General features: G+C 43.9%; 1 protein-coding gene across 3 annotated transcripts in view; it reads left to right on the top strand.

Annotated features, from left to right (window-relative positions):
* HECW1 (HECT, C2 and WW domain containing E3 ubiquitin protein ligase 1) overlaps positions 1-13,952 on the top strand; it is a 430,092-nt gene that overhangs the window by 329,853 nt on the left and 86,287 nt on the right. For all 3 annotated transcript variants that reach the window (XM_088018231.1, XM_088018230.1, XM_028108920.2), the window contains 3 exons: positions 606-707; positions 5,662-5,812; positions 13,468-13,610. In XM_088018231.1, the coding sequence (XP_087874357.1) occupies positions 606-707; positions 5,662-5,812; positions 13,468-13,610 (396 nt within the window). The remainder of the gene's footprint in view (positions 1-605; positions 708-5,661; positions 5,813-13,467; positions 13,611-13,952) is intronic.

Genomic DNA, 13,952 nt, shown 5'->3' with positions numbered 1-13,952 from the left:
ACTACAGGGCTCCCCACCCCAGTCCCCCAGCTTCCATACTACCGGAATTTACCTTCTTGACCCACCAGTTCCTCAGTGCCATCTTGGAAAAGCACCATCTAAGAGTTTCCTTCCAAAATCAAAATCTGAAAAATAGCCTCTTGGCAGCCCTCTGATGAAACCTATCCAAATAAGGACCCTTGGTTTTGCATGGGCTCACCAAGATTTGATGGGACTTTACAAATGATACACTTCCCTCAAACAGGCCTGTCTCTTTAGCTGGGCTCAAGTCAGGCTCCGTTCATTTTCTTTTGTGTCCCCATCTCATGCCACCTTCCCACCAAGAAAAGTCAGGTGGTTACAGAATCAGCCCCTGATGCTACATATTGGTCTGTGGGGTACAGATCATAGGCATGAAGTATTTATTTTCTTGGGGTTTAAAAAAAAGTTGCCCCTATTCCCTCTCTCATGAATGACTGTGAATGTAGCAAACTGACACAAAAAAATAGGTTGCCCTCTCCAGGGGTTTTTTTTTTCTTGTAGTCGTTTGTTTTATGGTCATGCTTTTGTGATGACGTTGCTGCAGCAATGAGTGAATCTGAATGTCTTGACTATCTTGTCCATAGGTGAATGTCCTATACTCCATAATTCCCAGCCAGTAAGCCAGCTTCCTTCCTTGAGACCTGAACATCATCACTACCCAACAATCGATGAGCCTCTTCCACCAAGTAAGCTTTAGATTTTAAAGCCTATGTCTTAATTCTTCCTATCAAGTCTAAACAGGTCAGTATGAACTTGTATGTACACATCCAAACTCTTCCCCAACTCCATACCTTACACTGTTATAAAAAAAATATATATATATATATATATATGTATATGGCACCTACTATAAAAATGGGGTGTTTTTGACTAGTGATTTCAGTATGTGATCTTGAAGAGATGGTCCAGTAACCTTCCACTGCCCCTCAACTTCTGAAACAGAGAGTATTTCTTTACAAGACTTGACTACCTTGCAAACTGTACATGACCTTTAAGTCCTAAATTTTACTATTTTATATTTAGGAGTTCATAGGTCAAGATGGAATAATCCTGTTGTTCTCCATTGGACCTGTTATATCGCAGGCACCTCTGTATAATAAAACATTCAACCCACCAGGACGCAAGGACTTGCACTTTCCTTGCTATAACTTCCATTAACAGGTGACAGCCTATTTCTTCTGTAGTTCTTAGGAGCTTCCAGAAAAAAAAATACCATCCTTAAGGGATGTTATTCCATATCATTTTCTCCTGGTAACTGTGTAAATAATTATTATTTAACTAGTCATTTGAACTTGGGAAAATCATTTAATATCTCAGTTTTCTTATTTGTAAAGTAAAGCCTTAATTTTCTCATTAGCTAAATGGCTAGATCTGGACTAGGTAATCCCTAGATCTCATTCCAGTCTTAACCTACATTATAATACATTTCTAAGAAGGAGCTGATACCCTGGATGTTATACATTCACTTAGCATCATATATGTTCATGAATAATTCTAGAACATCTCTGTTTTGGCTTAGGCTTATTTTTCAAGCAAAGATAACCTTTAAGATTTAATAAATTTTACAACTGCAAAATCTTACCAGGATGCAAGGAATCGATGTTTCTTTACGTTCCTTTGCCTGTGCTTACATTAGGAGGTTACAGTTAAAAAAAAAACAAAAACAAAAACTTATTCCCTAATTCATCTACTCTTGGTAATGTGATATATTTTGCATTTACACCATTCTTGTCCTATTCAGTTGTAATTTATCAGTAAGAAAACAATAAATACCTTTAATATGTAAACATCTGAAACAACACCATATTTGTTTTGGGGGATCAAGGCAAACATTATGTCCTTTAACTTTTGATACCTGACTTCTTTCTTTATTTATACACTGATTTACGGATGGTCCACAAATGACTAGTAAAATTTCAGTGTCACTATACTTTCTACTTAGCACTTATGTAAAAAATGTCTATAACACGTTCTCTCCAGGAAAGGAACACTTTCCCCACAACAAGAAAACCTATCAATTCCTGTGTGCATGAATTGACTTCCAGTCCATGCAAGAGTAATAACTAGTTATGCATCCAGACCTTGTAAAGAATTGAATATAAGTCTATTTTAAGGACTTTATATAAGCTGTTTTCAATAACGAAAACAAATCTCTCCAATTGGGTTTCAATTCTCTGTTCTTTCAACCCTGAAAAATATGACAAAAGTTGGTAGTGAAGCCTAACAACAGAATTTTCTTGATAGTCATTCATTCAACAAATACTCATTGAATGCTGGCTCTGTGAAGCACTGTTTTAGGTCAACAAAACAGACAAAGATCCCAGCCCTCATGGAGCATACAGTGTAGCCAGGCAGAGACCAACACCTAATCAAAAGAGTGAACCAGGCAATAGCGGAACACTTTAGATGGCAGGAAGTGCTGGGCGGAAGAACAGGCAGAGTAGGGCAAGGGGGACTTGGGGGATGTGGTGACGGCTGGTTCACCATTTTAAATCGGGTGGTCAGGTAAGCTTCAATGAGAGGCAACATTTGAAGCTAGGCTTCGAGGCGGCAAGAGGGTTATTCATGGGGAGGAAGAGCTTTTTGAGAAAAGAGAACGGCCTGCCTGGTGGGTTTGAGGAACAGCCGGGAGACCGGTATGTCTGGAGCAGGGAGACAGCGGTGGCTGGTAAGGTCAGAGAGATACCAGGGACCCAGATCACACAGGGCCCTGTAGACCACTTAAGAGCTTCGACTCTGCCTCTGGATGAAAGGGGAACATTTTAGGTTTGGAGCAGAGAAATGACATTCTCCGACTTAGGTTTTGATGGTAAGAAGTGCAGTGCGGAAGCACAGGCATTAAATTTGCTCTGTTGCTCTGTTGGCATTAAATTTTGAGGAGGAAGGACAGAAGCATGAAACCCGACATATGGTTATTGCCGTGGCCCAGGTGAGAGGCAGAGGTGGCCAGGGCCGGGGTGGGAGCAGTGGAGGTGGTGAGGGGCGGTCGCATTCTAGACATATATTCCATACGTAGGTTTGCTGACAGATTAGATGTGATGTCTGAGACAGAGGTAGGAATCAAGAATGATCTCAAGAATTTTAACCTCCAGAAGGGTGGAGTTGCCTTCAACGGGGATGGGAAGGGAAGGCTGCAGAGAGAGCTCGTTGGGGTGGGAAAGACCTGAAGCTTGATTCTGACCACGTTATGGTGGAGATGTCATCTAGGTAGTGACGTCAAGAAGGCAACAGGGTGTGTGGCTGAAGTTCAAGAGAAAGGTCTAGACTACAAACATGGTATTGCACCTGTTAAAGTAAAAAGAGAAAAGGGGGAATAATTTTACAGGCTTTTGTTAGTATAATAACTAAAGATGATACATTGTGGGGCTCTACAGTGTTCCTAGACTTCATGGAAAAGATACAATTTTGTATTTGCTAGGTCTCTCAGTCACAGATGAATTACCCTAACTTACCCCAGCATCATAAAGGTGATCACTGGCAAGAATCTGTCTAGGCAACACCGTGCCATATCCATCAGGACATGCTGAGGCCTGAAGTTCTATTTGGAAATTCTTTCTTTACACAATATGTGAAAGTGAATTCTTTACAGCGCAACCCTGAAAACACGCTTATAATCTCGGAGTACACTTAGCTATGACTTTCTGAATACTTATAAGAATTTAGCATTATGCATTTATAATTAGCACTATTAGATATTTAATAATATTGATAGAAGGGCCTGTCTGGCTGGCTTGCCATCCTTTTCCATGAGAGACTTGGAAATATGGAAACTTGTAGAGAAATTGTTATTACCACTGCACTGCACCATTCTCTAGTGTTTTCCTTGGAGTATTTATGAGACTGGAGCTGTGTCTTTCTTTGAAGGAGTCCTTCTTTCACTGTGGGAACCTGGAGGGTGGGGGCATCAGTTTCTCAGCGGTGTGCCCATGGGACCAGGCATAGTTTTTTGTTCATAGGGAGTGCTGAGAGGAGTTTGTTCAACTGAACTAGATACCACAACACTCTTCAAAGATTAATGTTCATTCTTTGTTGAATGACAGTCATGTTGAGTTCAAGGAAAAAAAAATTGTCCAGTTTCTCCTAGTTGGGGAATCACTGAAATTTCAAAATTTTTGGACCAAGATTAATTACCTAGTAGTTAAACGTATGCACAGTTTCATCAGTGAGCTATTTAACATTTACAACTAACAGTTGAGCTGGATTATCTAGCAGTCAATTTTCATTAACACCCTCTAGAACATATTTATACAATCTGACAACATTTTTCCTTCAGTTTGTCTTAGGCAGGGTAGATTTGGTGTGTTCTGGTATTTTGGTTTCCATCGTGCATTATTTGACAGTTCCTCAGGTAAATATCGGACTTCAGCCATGATCTTCACAAACAGATGCACCATGCACACATAAAACCACAAATATACCAAATATATTGAGTTTTTTTTTCCGTTTAAAAAATTGAGAGTTGCTATGTCATTACCTGAATGATAATTTTTCAATAGAATTATGAATATCTGACCTACTCCCAAAAGCTATGGATTTTCTTAAAAGGCTGAATAGTTTTCCTCCATTTGCAGTCATTTTTGCTTTTTCTTCTGTAGTCTAATGCATTTTTCAGCATAACTTGATCATGAAGCTGTTATTTCTAGCAAGGTTTCACATTTGGACTCTAAAAGCTTTGCCCATTGCTATACAGCAGACATTGCTCTTCCGTGTGAAGCTCAGATATTTGTGTATCACATCCAGCTCTCCCAGTTTTGAGGACTTTTCCACCCACCCCACCCCTCCATGTATTATGTAGTGTATCATCCATGCTCCCACGTTGAGTTCCTTGGTTTTGGAATCTGAGAAGTAAAGGAACTTATCTTTGTCTTGAGCTCCCTCTACTGGTTTGTGATGGTTATCTATCAACAAAGAGGTATTTAAAGCTTGATGTGTGTTAATTAGTTGATACTTAAAGGCTTGATGCGTGTTAATAGTTGTTACTGGTTTTGTTTTGTTTTGTCAAGAGATATTTGGCAGCCACAGGTGGGTAGAAAATACACTGTGAACTTACAACTTACCCAAAGGATGGTTTGAAGGGATCCAATCCTTCCATTCTTCCTCAAGAAGAATGGCAATCAATTAAAGTTGCAAAGTATTGCATAGAGGTCACCTGAAGTTCCAGGTACAGTATCTTAGAACTGTCATTACAAGTGGTTTTAATGTGAGGGCCATCCTCCCCTCACCGACTAGTCGCTGTCTCTCAGATTTAGCAAAGAAAGGGTTCTCCGGCCTCAGTCTGTCAGTTCTCCCTGGAGGCTGCTGAAGTCTTCCAGCTCTAATTTGAGTCGCCAACAAGATTGACAGGGTGGAAATTGTTAAAGGAAGAAATAAACATCAGACTTTCTCCTTAGAAAATAGGAGAATTGTAACCTAGGTCATATTCGAGGAACCACAGTTACTGTTTAAGAGAAGCTGAGTCCAGTGGATGCCAATTCAGTCCTAGTACCTCAGAAGTCATGGCGGGAGCTGTGGGCAGCGTCTGGCCTTCAGCAAGGAACCCACAGTGAGTTCTACCTGCAGAAGACCTGACAGTGGTATCGGTTTCCCATGAATCCGTAGTTTGTCCTTGATTTTCCTTTTTGCCTTTTTATTACACACCAGACTGGGAAGCTCGCATTGACAGCCACGGGCGAGTCTTTTACGTGGACCATGTGAACCGCACAACCACCTGGCAGTGTCCGACATCGGCAGCTACCCCTGATGGGATGCGGAGGTCGGGGTCCGTCCAGCAGATGGAGCAACTCAACAGGCGGTGGGTGATCAGCATGCAGTGAACCCCTGGGAACCCCTGGGAAAAGAGCATGGCAGCCAGAGAAACCCCCTTACACTTTTCTGCTCAGATTGTATGAGGAGACTGGGAAGTGATTATGTATCTTAAGAAACCCATTTATAGTAGGTACTCGGAAAGCTAGCGTTAGAATTTGGTGGCAGGAGACAAACTAAGCCTGAGTGTCATTTAAAGATGGGGAATCCTCTGAGCTTCTTGATGGCATGTGCTCAAAGACAGGTGTTCTTAACCAGGGGCCCCTGGACCACCCTCCTCCCCAGGTATGCACCGAGGATGCCATTGTTCCAGGAACTCTCCAGAAATTGTATGCAAAATTATACATGGATGCACATTTTTCTGTCAGACTGGTCCATATCGGTCATGAGATTCTCAAAAGGGCCCAGAACTCAAACAGCTGAAAACATTCCAAAGATGGGTTCCATAAAGAATACTAGAAGCTGCCTAGAGGGAAAAAAAAAAAAAAAAAAACAGTGTCATCGCTGTATTCATGTCTACCCTGGTCCCCTAATTGCTATATACTCAGTAATTCCTAAAAGGCTTTCATCCTAGGAAAAAAAAATGTTTAAAAACAGTTTTTGAGACTTGTTTTGTCTAAAAACTAGACCCTTATTAGTGAAATTGTAAAGATGCCATTTTGTTTTTAACCCGCAAATGAGACCCTAAATAGCATTTCTCTCATGCTGTAAGCTGGCATGAGCATCATACCCGACCTCTTGCTTCTTTAAGGCCAAGATGGCAGCTTTGGGGTACTTTTAGTAGCCGGGACCACAAACTGCAGGCTTGAAATCAGCTGTATCCACATGCCATCTCATTAGGATGAAATAAAGGGAAAGGTGAAAGGAACTATACAGAATAAGGAACTGGAAGTTAACTGTATCAGCCAGAAAAATAAAGTGGACAATTTAGTCCTATGAAAAATACACAGAGGTGAAAAATTGAGCTTCCGTTTACTGTTGTACACAGAGGAGCCTGCTTAGGTGAAAATCACCAGGATTCTTTTATTGCTTGAGCATTTGGAAGACATTCACTTTCCATTCCTTCCCCATCAGTAGCCGAGCGTTTAAAGTCATTAATGAGAACCATGAAGGATTTTCACTGGCAGGACATTTCTCTACAGTCATTCCCACAGAAAGAAAACACATTACAGAACTTGTGATAACCCAGCTTTATTAGATAAGAATGCACCAAAAATCCCCGGGAGAGCCCTTTCATGGTGATTGCAACAAAACTCCGGTAAATAAAAATGTGGAGGACTCAGCAAGCTCATTTTACATAGAGACCGGACTGAGATTTCATAGGCAGAAACAGACAGAACAGAGAGGCTGAACTTGTTTAGCAGGCTGAGAAATAGGGAGAGTGTCACCACGCTGTATCTGTGGGAGGTACAGTTCAAGCACTAAAAGAAAACAATGGGGGCGCCTGGGTGGCTCAGTCGTTAAGCGTCTGCCTTCGGCTCGGGTCGTGATCCCAGGGTCCTGGGATCGAGCCCCGCATCGGGCTCCCTGCTCGGCGGGAAGCCTGCTTCTCCCTCTCCCACTCCCCCTGCTTGTGTTCCCTCTCTCGCTGTGTCTCTCTCTGTCAAATAAAGAAATAAAATCTTAAAAAAAAAATGCATTGAAGCAGAAGTAAGCACCTTGACCTAGGACACAAAAATCCATGAAGGTTCATCATGTTCAGGTTGTATAACATAAAAATTAGGCCAAATCCATCCTGAATCAGGCCTCTAGAGAAGTCTTGCAGGCTTTCATGTGTAAATTCCTGTGCCCTCCTGTGGAGCTGAACACACTGGCAGAGGCAGCCAGACTTTGTAGAACAGGAAGTGGTATTTGCTGCACCCGTCTGGACAGATAAAAAGAAAAGGAATTTGGCGACTTGCGAAAGTACTTATTTCTTGTGAAAAAAAAAAAAACCTACCTAGGGAAGGCCAGATAACCTTGAGATAAGTATCCCGGCTCTTCAGCACTTAACCAAATAGTTCAAGCAGGCAAAGTTTTGCAGTGCCTTGGCCTGATAAGGCAGCCACAGAAAAGTATACTGCCTGTCTTTTCTCCCGCACGGATGTGATCACTCACGGGGGGTCGTTCTTCGATAACCTTCGGTTGCTTATCAGAAGGAATTTACAGCAATCCCTCTCTCACAGCAAAACAAATTATTTCTCAGTGTTGCAAGGTGGAGGGAAGGAAAACCTTCTTTCTTCCTTTCTAAGTTCTTTAGCTGACTTAACAATTAAATTGACATACGTAAGATTAACAGGAGAAAAGCAAATTTAATTCTGTATGTATGGAAGCTCACAGAAACATGAGACTCGAAGAAATGACCAAAAGCAGGCAGCTTTTATACCTTTCAGACAAAGAAACATTTGTGTGTGTGTGTGTGTGTGTGTGTGTGTGTGTGTGTGTGTGTGAAGAATTGACAAGACAAACAAGTTTGGGCTTGGGGTAGTACATTAGTGAAGAGAAACAAGGTTTGTTCACACAGCCTTCTTGACCCTGATTCCCTATGCCTGGTGATGAGGATGACTACCAGCCTCCAGGTGCAGAAAGAGTACCCTTCACGTGGGGAATTCATCTCCTGCCTTCCGGAGAACAGAGGAGGGTCAGAGTGTCCCGCACTGGTTGTTTCTTAAGTGACTTTAATTCAGAATAACCAACATGCCAAAATGGCATATTTTGGGGTGGCCTGCCCTGGACCCCATCAGAGGAGTTTCCCTGGACTCCCGACAGCGTGATTATGAAAGTCAAGTGTTGTTTGTGCAAGGAGACGCACACTGCGAGAAGCAGAGTGCACAAAGCAGCCTATGGTGACCACATTCAAACTCGACCACTGCCCGAAGGCAGCACCCCCTTCCTGGCCTTTATGGCTTGAGCACGTGCTCCTAGTGCAGAGACGCCCCTCACTGCCTGCCGGCCACGTGGTCACATCTCCTTTCCGCTAAGCCCACGAGAATGTCCTGTGGTCCCTGAAATCCTCCCAGAACCCTCCACACAGAGCCGGTGGTTGCCTCTTGTGCAATCCTGTGATTGAAACCTTCTGCCTTGTCCTTCTGGGTACCCTTCCCAGTGCCTGGTGTGGTGCCAGAGTCTACCAGGACTCAGTGTAAGACAGTTTCTCTGGTTAATCCTTACACTTCCAGAATATTCTGAATTAACTCAATTTACCTTCACAGGTATTTTTTATTGAACAAGCGGAAAATATAAATATGTATCCTCACTTTAAATAATCAACTAAAGTTTGGTGTTTGTAGTTATTTGGATAAAATGTTTATATTATTGAGACATGGGAAGTTTGAAATATGAGAGAAAAAAACGATGTATCTATAATTGTACTACCCCAGGGTTTACCTTTTCTTCTAAAAAAATCTTGTCTTTAATTTCCATGCACATGTGTAGGCCTTGCATAGCTGTGATGATAATATAGTTAGTTTTATATTCTCTCCTCACTTACCACGCTATAAGCATTTTCATATTGCTACAGAGCCTTTGAGTATCATTTAAATGGCTGTATAGTATTCCAAGGAACGGATGTACTTTAGTTAGTTTGCCCTATTGCTGGATGTTTTCCTTATTGCTTTCCATCACTATTTTGAGTAAGGCTAAAGGCCCTGTTAAATATTAGTGTTGTCTCATAGTAGTGTTTCCTTGGGGTTATATTCTCAAAAGAGCAGTCCACGGGAGATCACTATGGTTTTGGTATTTGATATCTATGCCTAATGTTTTCCAAAGTGTTTCTGGGGACTCGCTCTACCAGCAACAACAGCTTCCCTTCCAGCCCATCTTTTGGTGTGGTTTTGTTGACTTAAGAGGTGCTCCTTGGTATTTTGGTTCTTACATTTCACTTCCTACAGGGAGCGTCAACTTTTGTCTCCATAAGCTTTTCTTTTACCAATTGTAGCTCCTCCCACAAGAATTGTATGGTCTTGGGCTTTGTTTGGTTGGTATTTGTTTGGTTTGGCTCCATTGTGGAAGGTTATTTTCTTGCTGGGTTTTGTGTGTCCCCGTGTGTGTGTGTGTGTGTGTGTGTGTGTGTGTGTGTATTCATTTGTAAATTAGATATTCCAGCTGACTTTCTTACCAATTTCCATAAACTCTTTATATAATATAAAATTTGGCCTTTTTCTGAAAAAAAATGAAGGAGGACATGGAAGGATAATTCTTGATGAAATGTGAGAGAACCTGCTTTCTGACTTCCTCTCTCATCTTTAAAACAGAGCGAGCATGAGGCTGCGATCCTGCCCTCGCTGAGTGATCCCTCCACAAACTGTGTGTCCTGTTTCCCCAAAACTGTCACTGCACTTCAGCAAAGATCAGGGTTGGGGTGTGGTACCTGGGATTTGAGGCCATTGACTCAGTTAAGGCACAAGACAACCCAAGTCCAACTGAGGACACAGCAGGTTGTGAAATTACTGACATTTGCATCATCAAATAAGAGCACATTGATTCATAGAAATTCTCTTCTGTGGTCCCTGCACTTTGGGAAGGAAAAGTGAGGCTACAACTTTGTATTTGTCTGTGCCCTGCTCTGGGTATCTACTGCGGAGGAACAAACCACCCGAACTTGGTGGCATAAAACAATGATAATTTATTGCTACCGTCATTGTTATTACATATCATTTTTATTTCTCATGGTTCTCGGGGCTGACTGGGTTCAGTGAAAACGTTCTCTCTTGGGGTCCTGTCGTGTGGTTGCAGAGGGTGGCTGGGGCTGGTGACCCACATATCTGGAGGTTGATGCTGGCTGTGACTGTCAGCCAAAACACCTGCCCGTGGGCTTCCCATGTGGCCTCACAGCATGGCCACTGCAAACTGTCACTTATATTATCCTCAGTTAGTCAAGGTAGCCACAAGATCTTCCCAGGTTCAAGGGGAGGGGACATTGAGTCTACCTCTTAAGAGATGAGTAATTAGGTTCTAACAGAGCATGCGGGACTAAAAATATTGTTGAGCCATTTTTGGGAGACGCAGCCTGCCGTGAGTCATTTAGGGGATCCTCCCGACAGCAGCAACCCTAGTCCTTGGCAATTCCAGTCCTCCCCCGGTCAAGGTTACACACTCAGGCAGCTTCTCACTGGCCCACTCTGTCCTTCCCACTGTGGTGGCACTCCCTGAGTTCCAACAGGGAGAACGGGAGACAGCCATCCTTCACCTTCCCCACAACCTCCAGACCACAGACATGTTGACATGGTAAATAAACATGTGTATTTCTCCGTATTGATCCTTTGCCCTTCCCGCCCCCTCCATGTTTTCTTACTAGAGGCCTTCTCCGGAATGCCTCACAGTCACTGCTGCAGGCAAAGGTGTCTCCTGACACATGTCAGGGGTGAGTGGCTGAGCCTCTTCTAGAGAAAATACAACTTAAAGCAACCAGTGATTCTTAAACCTAGATGGAAGTAATGCTACCTGAAGGACTTCTTAGAAATGCAGGTTTCCAGGTTGCTTCAGTTCCTGTGATTATAACAGTAACCCAGCTGACTCTCTTGCAAGTGGTCTAGAGACCACACTTGAGGGAAAAAAAACAAACAACAACAACAACAACAAAAACATCCTTTTTAAGATACAGAGAAAGGCTTGTCCGTAACGATATGTCCCCATTGCCCCCAGGTTGGACTGCGTTTGGAGACCTGGTTATTTGCTGCTCCCTGGACTCTCACTCTCCTCTTCCTTCACCCCCGTATCTCTTTCCGGGCCACGGGACTCGTACAGCAACGTTCCTTTGCCTGTTGTCACTTGCATGAAATCAGCGACCTCCAAGTCAGCCTGTCCTGATCCACACCAGGATCTTCCCTCCCCTCCTGCCTGCTCGCCTACGCCTCCTTTTTCAGCGTGGGCTCCTTCACTTACCCTTCACGGTTGTCTCCTCCTTTTTCAACCTCCCCATCCAGACAGGCCCCGAGTCCTGCTGAGTCTCCATGTAAAATTACACAAATTCCGCCGCGCGGTCTCTCCGGAATTCGGCTCCTTCTCCCGTTCCTGCTGTGCCTCGAGGCAAAGGGAAGCTGAAGCCTGGTCATACGCCTCAGTAGGCTGAGACGTTACGCAAAATAGAGGCATGTGGGGAGGAGAAGGAGGCTACTTGGACTGAGGGAAATAGGGCAAAGAGGAAGGACACAGCTGGGCATCTGCCTTTAAAATACAGAGTAAATTAGGCAGAGCGGGCCACCAGAGGCAGGGAGGTCTAGGAAGTGTCTGCCTTTCGTGGGCAGAGACAGAAGCTCTTACTCTCCCTGCAGTGCTCCCCTCCCCCAGCGGCATTCTTGCAGGGCCACCGTGATCCACCATGTCTGCCTGTGTCCAGGGCTTTAGCACCTGCAGCCCGGACCGTTGCAGTGGCTGCTTCCCACCTACTCTCCCCAGTTCATGCTCTCCTCCTCCAGTGCATGCCCCACCTTGATGGAAGTCATCATTCTCAGTGGCTAGCTCAACCTCTTTTTCAGCAACTAGCCAGTCCCTAGAGCGGTGGTTCTCAGAGTTGGTCCCTGGACCAGCAGCATCAACATCACCTGGGAACAAGTTAGAAATGCAGATTCTTCCTCCTTCCTCCAAAGACCTACTGAATCCGAGAAATTCTGGGAGTGAGGCCCAGCCGTCTCCGTTGCAACAAGGCTGTCGGTGATTCTGCTGCAGCTCAAGTTGGAGAACCCATGCCTAAAGAATAACATCCGAACTGGGGCCTGTCAGCGCTCCCTGCCTCCCCCTCTGCTGGCCCCCTCGCGCTGCCCGAGGCCCACACATCCTGGTGCCACTACGCAGCTTCTCAAAGGTCCCCAAGAGTGAACTCTTCTGTGCATGTTACTCTACATTCTTTCCCTGCAAGGTCCCCAATAGGTTCATACTGATTCAAAATGTATGCATCTAGGTGTTTCCTCGTCTGTGTCTTACGCTTCAGGACAGCTTTTTGACATTGCTAGAGTCACGGCTTACATGCCATTTCCCTCTTTGCTCTGCATCCACTGTGTGTGTTCAGAGGCTGCTATCCTATCCTCCTGACTCTGATCTGAAAGTCCGGCACAGAACTTGGGCATACTGGAAGAGTTAGTAAATATTGTAAGTACCTGGGAAGGTGACTGACTGGCTGAATCCTCAACTGGGTAGGAAAAATAAAATGAGCCTTCAAATCAGCAGAAAACATTTGTTTGTCAGCCAACGTGCTTTTAGTATGCAGTATTTCCACAGTTCCTGCCAGGGATATCAGTTACCTGTCAGATAACAAGAAGTGAGTAGAACTATTACTCTGGTTTGTAGACTCATGACAATAATGTAGAAGTAGTTCGATATCTTAGTTGTAACATTTTAAGTTATTTCCCAAACTGTTATTTTAGACTTTGTCTGGTTTTGCTTAATGCAGGGCAGAGGCTGTTTTTTTGTGACTAGTTATCTGCGTTAATGTGTAAAAGTCACCATACTTGAAACTTAGCACAGTTTACAGAACAAAAAGAAGTCCACTCATCTGGACACGCGTGTCTTGCCAACTGTTTTGGTATCTTGTGGGAACTTTAAGCATTTCTTTGCTGATATGCAAGACAATTCTTTACAGATTTCTCCAGTTAGCCGATTCAGAGCATCAGCCCCCAACAAGCCAATAAGCAGAAGTTAACTCCTGTCTTTCCATTTTCTGATGCAAAGGTATCAAAATATTCAGCGAACCATTGCAACAGAGAGGCCCGAAGAAGATTCCGGCAGCCAAAGTGGTGAGCAGACCCCGGCAGGAGGAAGCGGAGGAGGTGGTGGGAGCGACTCAGAGGCCGAATCTTCTCAGTCGAGCTTAGGTATGGGAGGGAGGGACTGGAGCCTTCTGGGATGGCATCTGGTGGCAGTGTGACCTAGTGTGTGAACCCCCGCCCTGCCTTGCGGGATGCACTGGGTCCTGGGGGAGAAGAGCAATGGAATGGGGCAGGTCAGTCAGGGTGGCCGGGAAAGAGGCTTGGTGCCGGCAAGGTGAAACAGACAGGAGTTTCCCACCACAAACATAAAGAAGAAATGAATTTGCAGTAGGAGAACTCATCCTGGTGCACCGAGGCAATTTCTTCAGTGGCCTAATCATTTCTTGTGGAGTGAATTTATCTGTTGGTGTCCTAAGAATTTTCCACTTATAAATAAAACATGCAATG

The sequence above is a fragment of the Eumetopias jubatus genome, unplaced genomic scaffold (assembly GCF_037043125.1).
Source record: "Eumetopias jubatus isolate StellerSeaLion01/CBP00866 unplaced genomic scaffold, mEumJub1_p1.0 scaffold_14, whole genome shotgun sequence".
Lineage (NCBI taxonomy): Eukaryota > Metazoa > Chordata > Mammalia > Carnivora > Otariidae > Eumetopias > Eumetopias jubatus.
The sequence above is the reverse complement of the archived record's forward strand: the minus strand, read 5'-3'. Positions and strand labels throughout refer to the sequence as shown.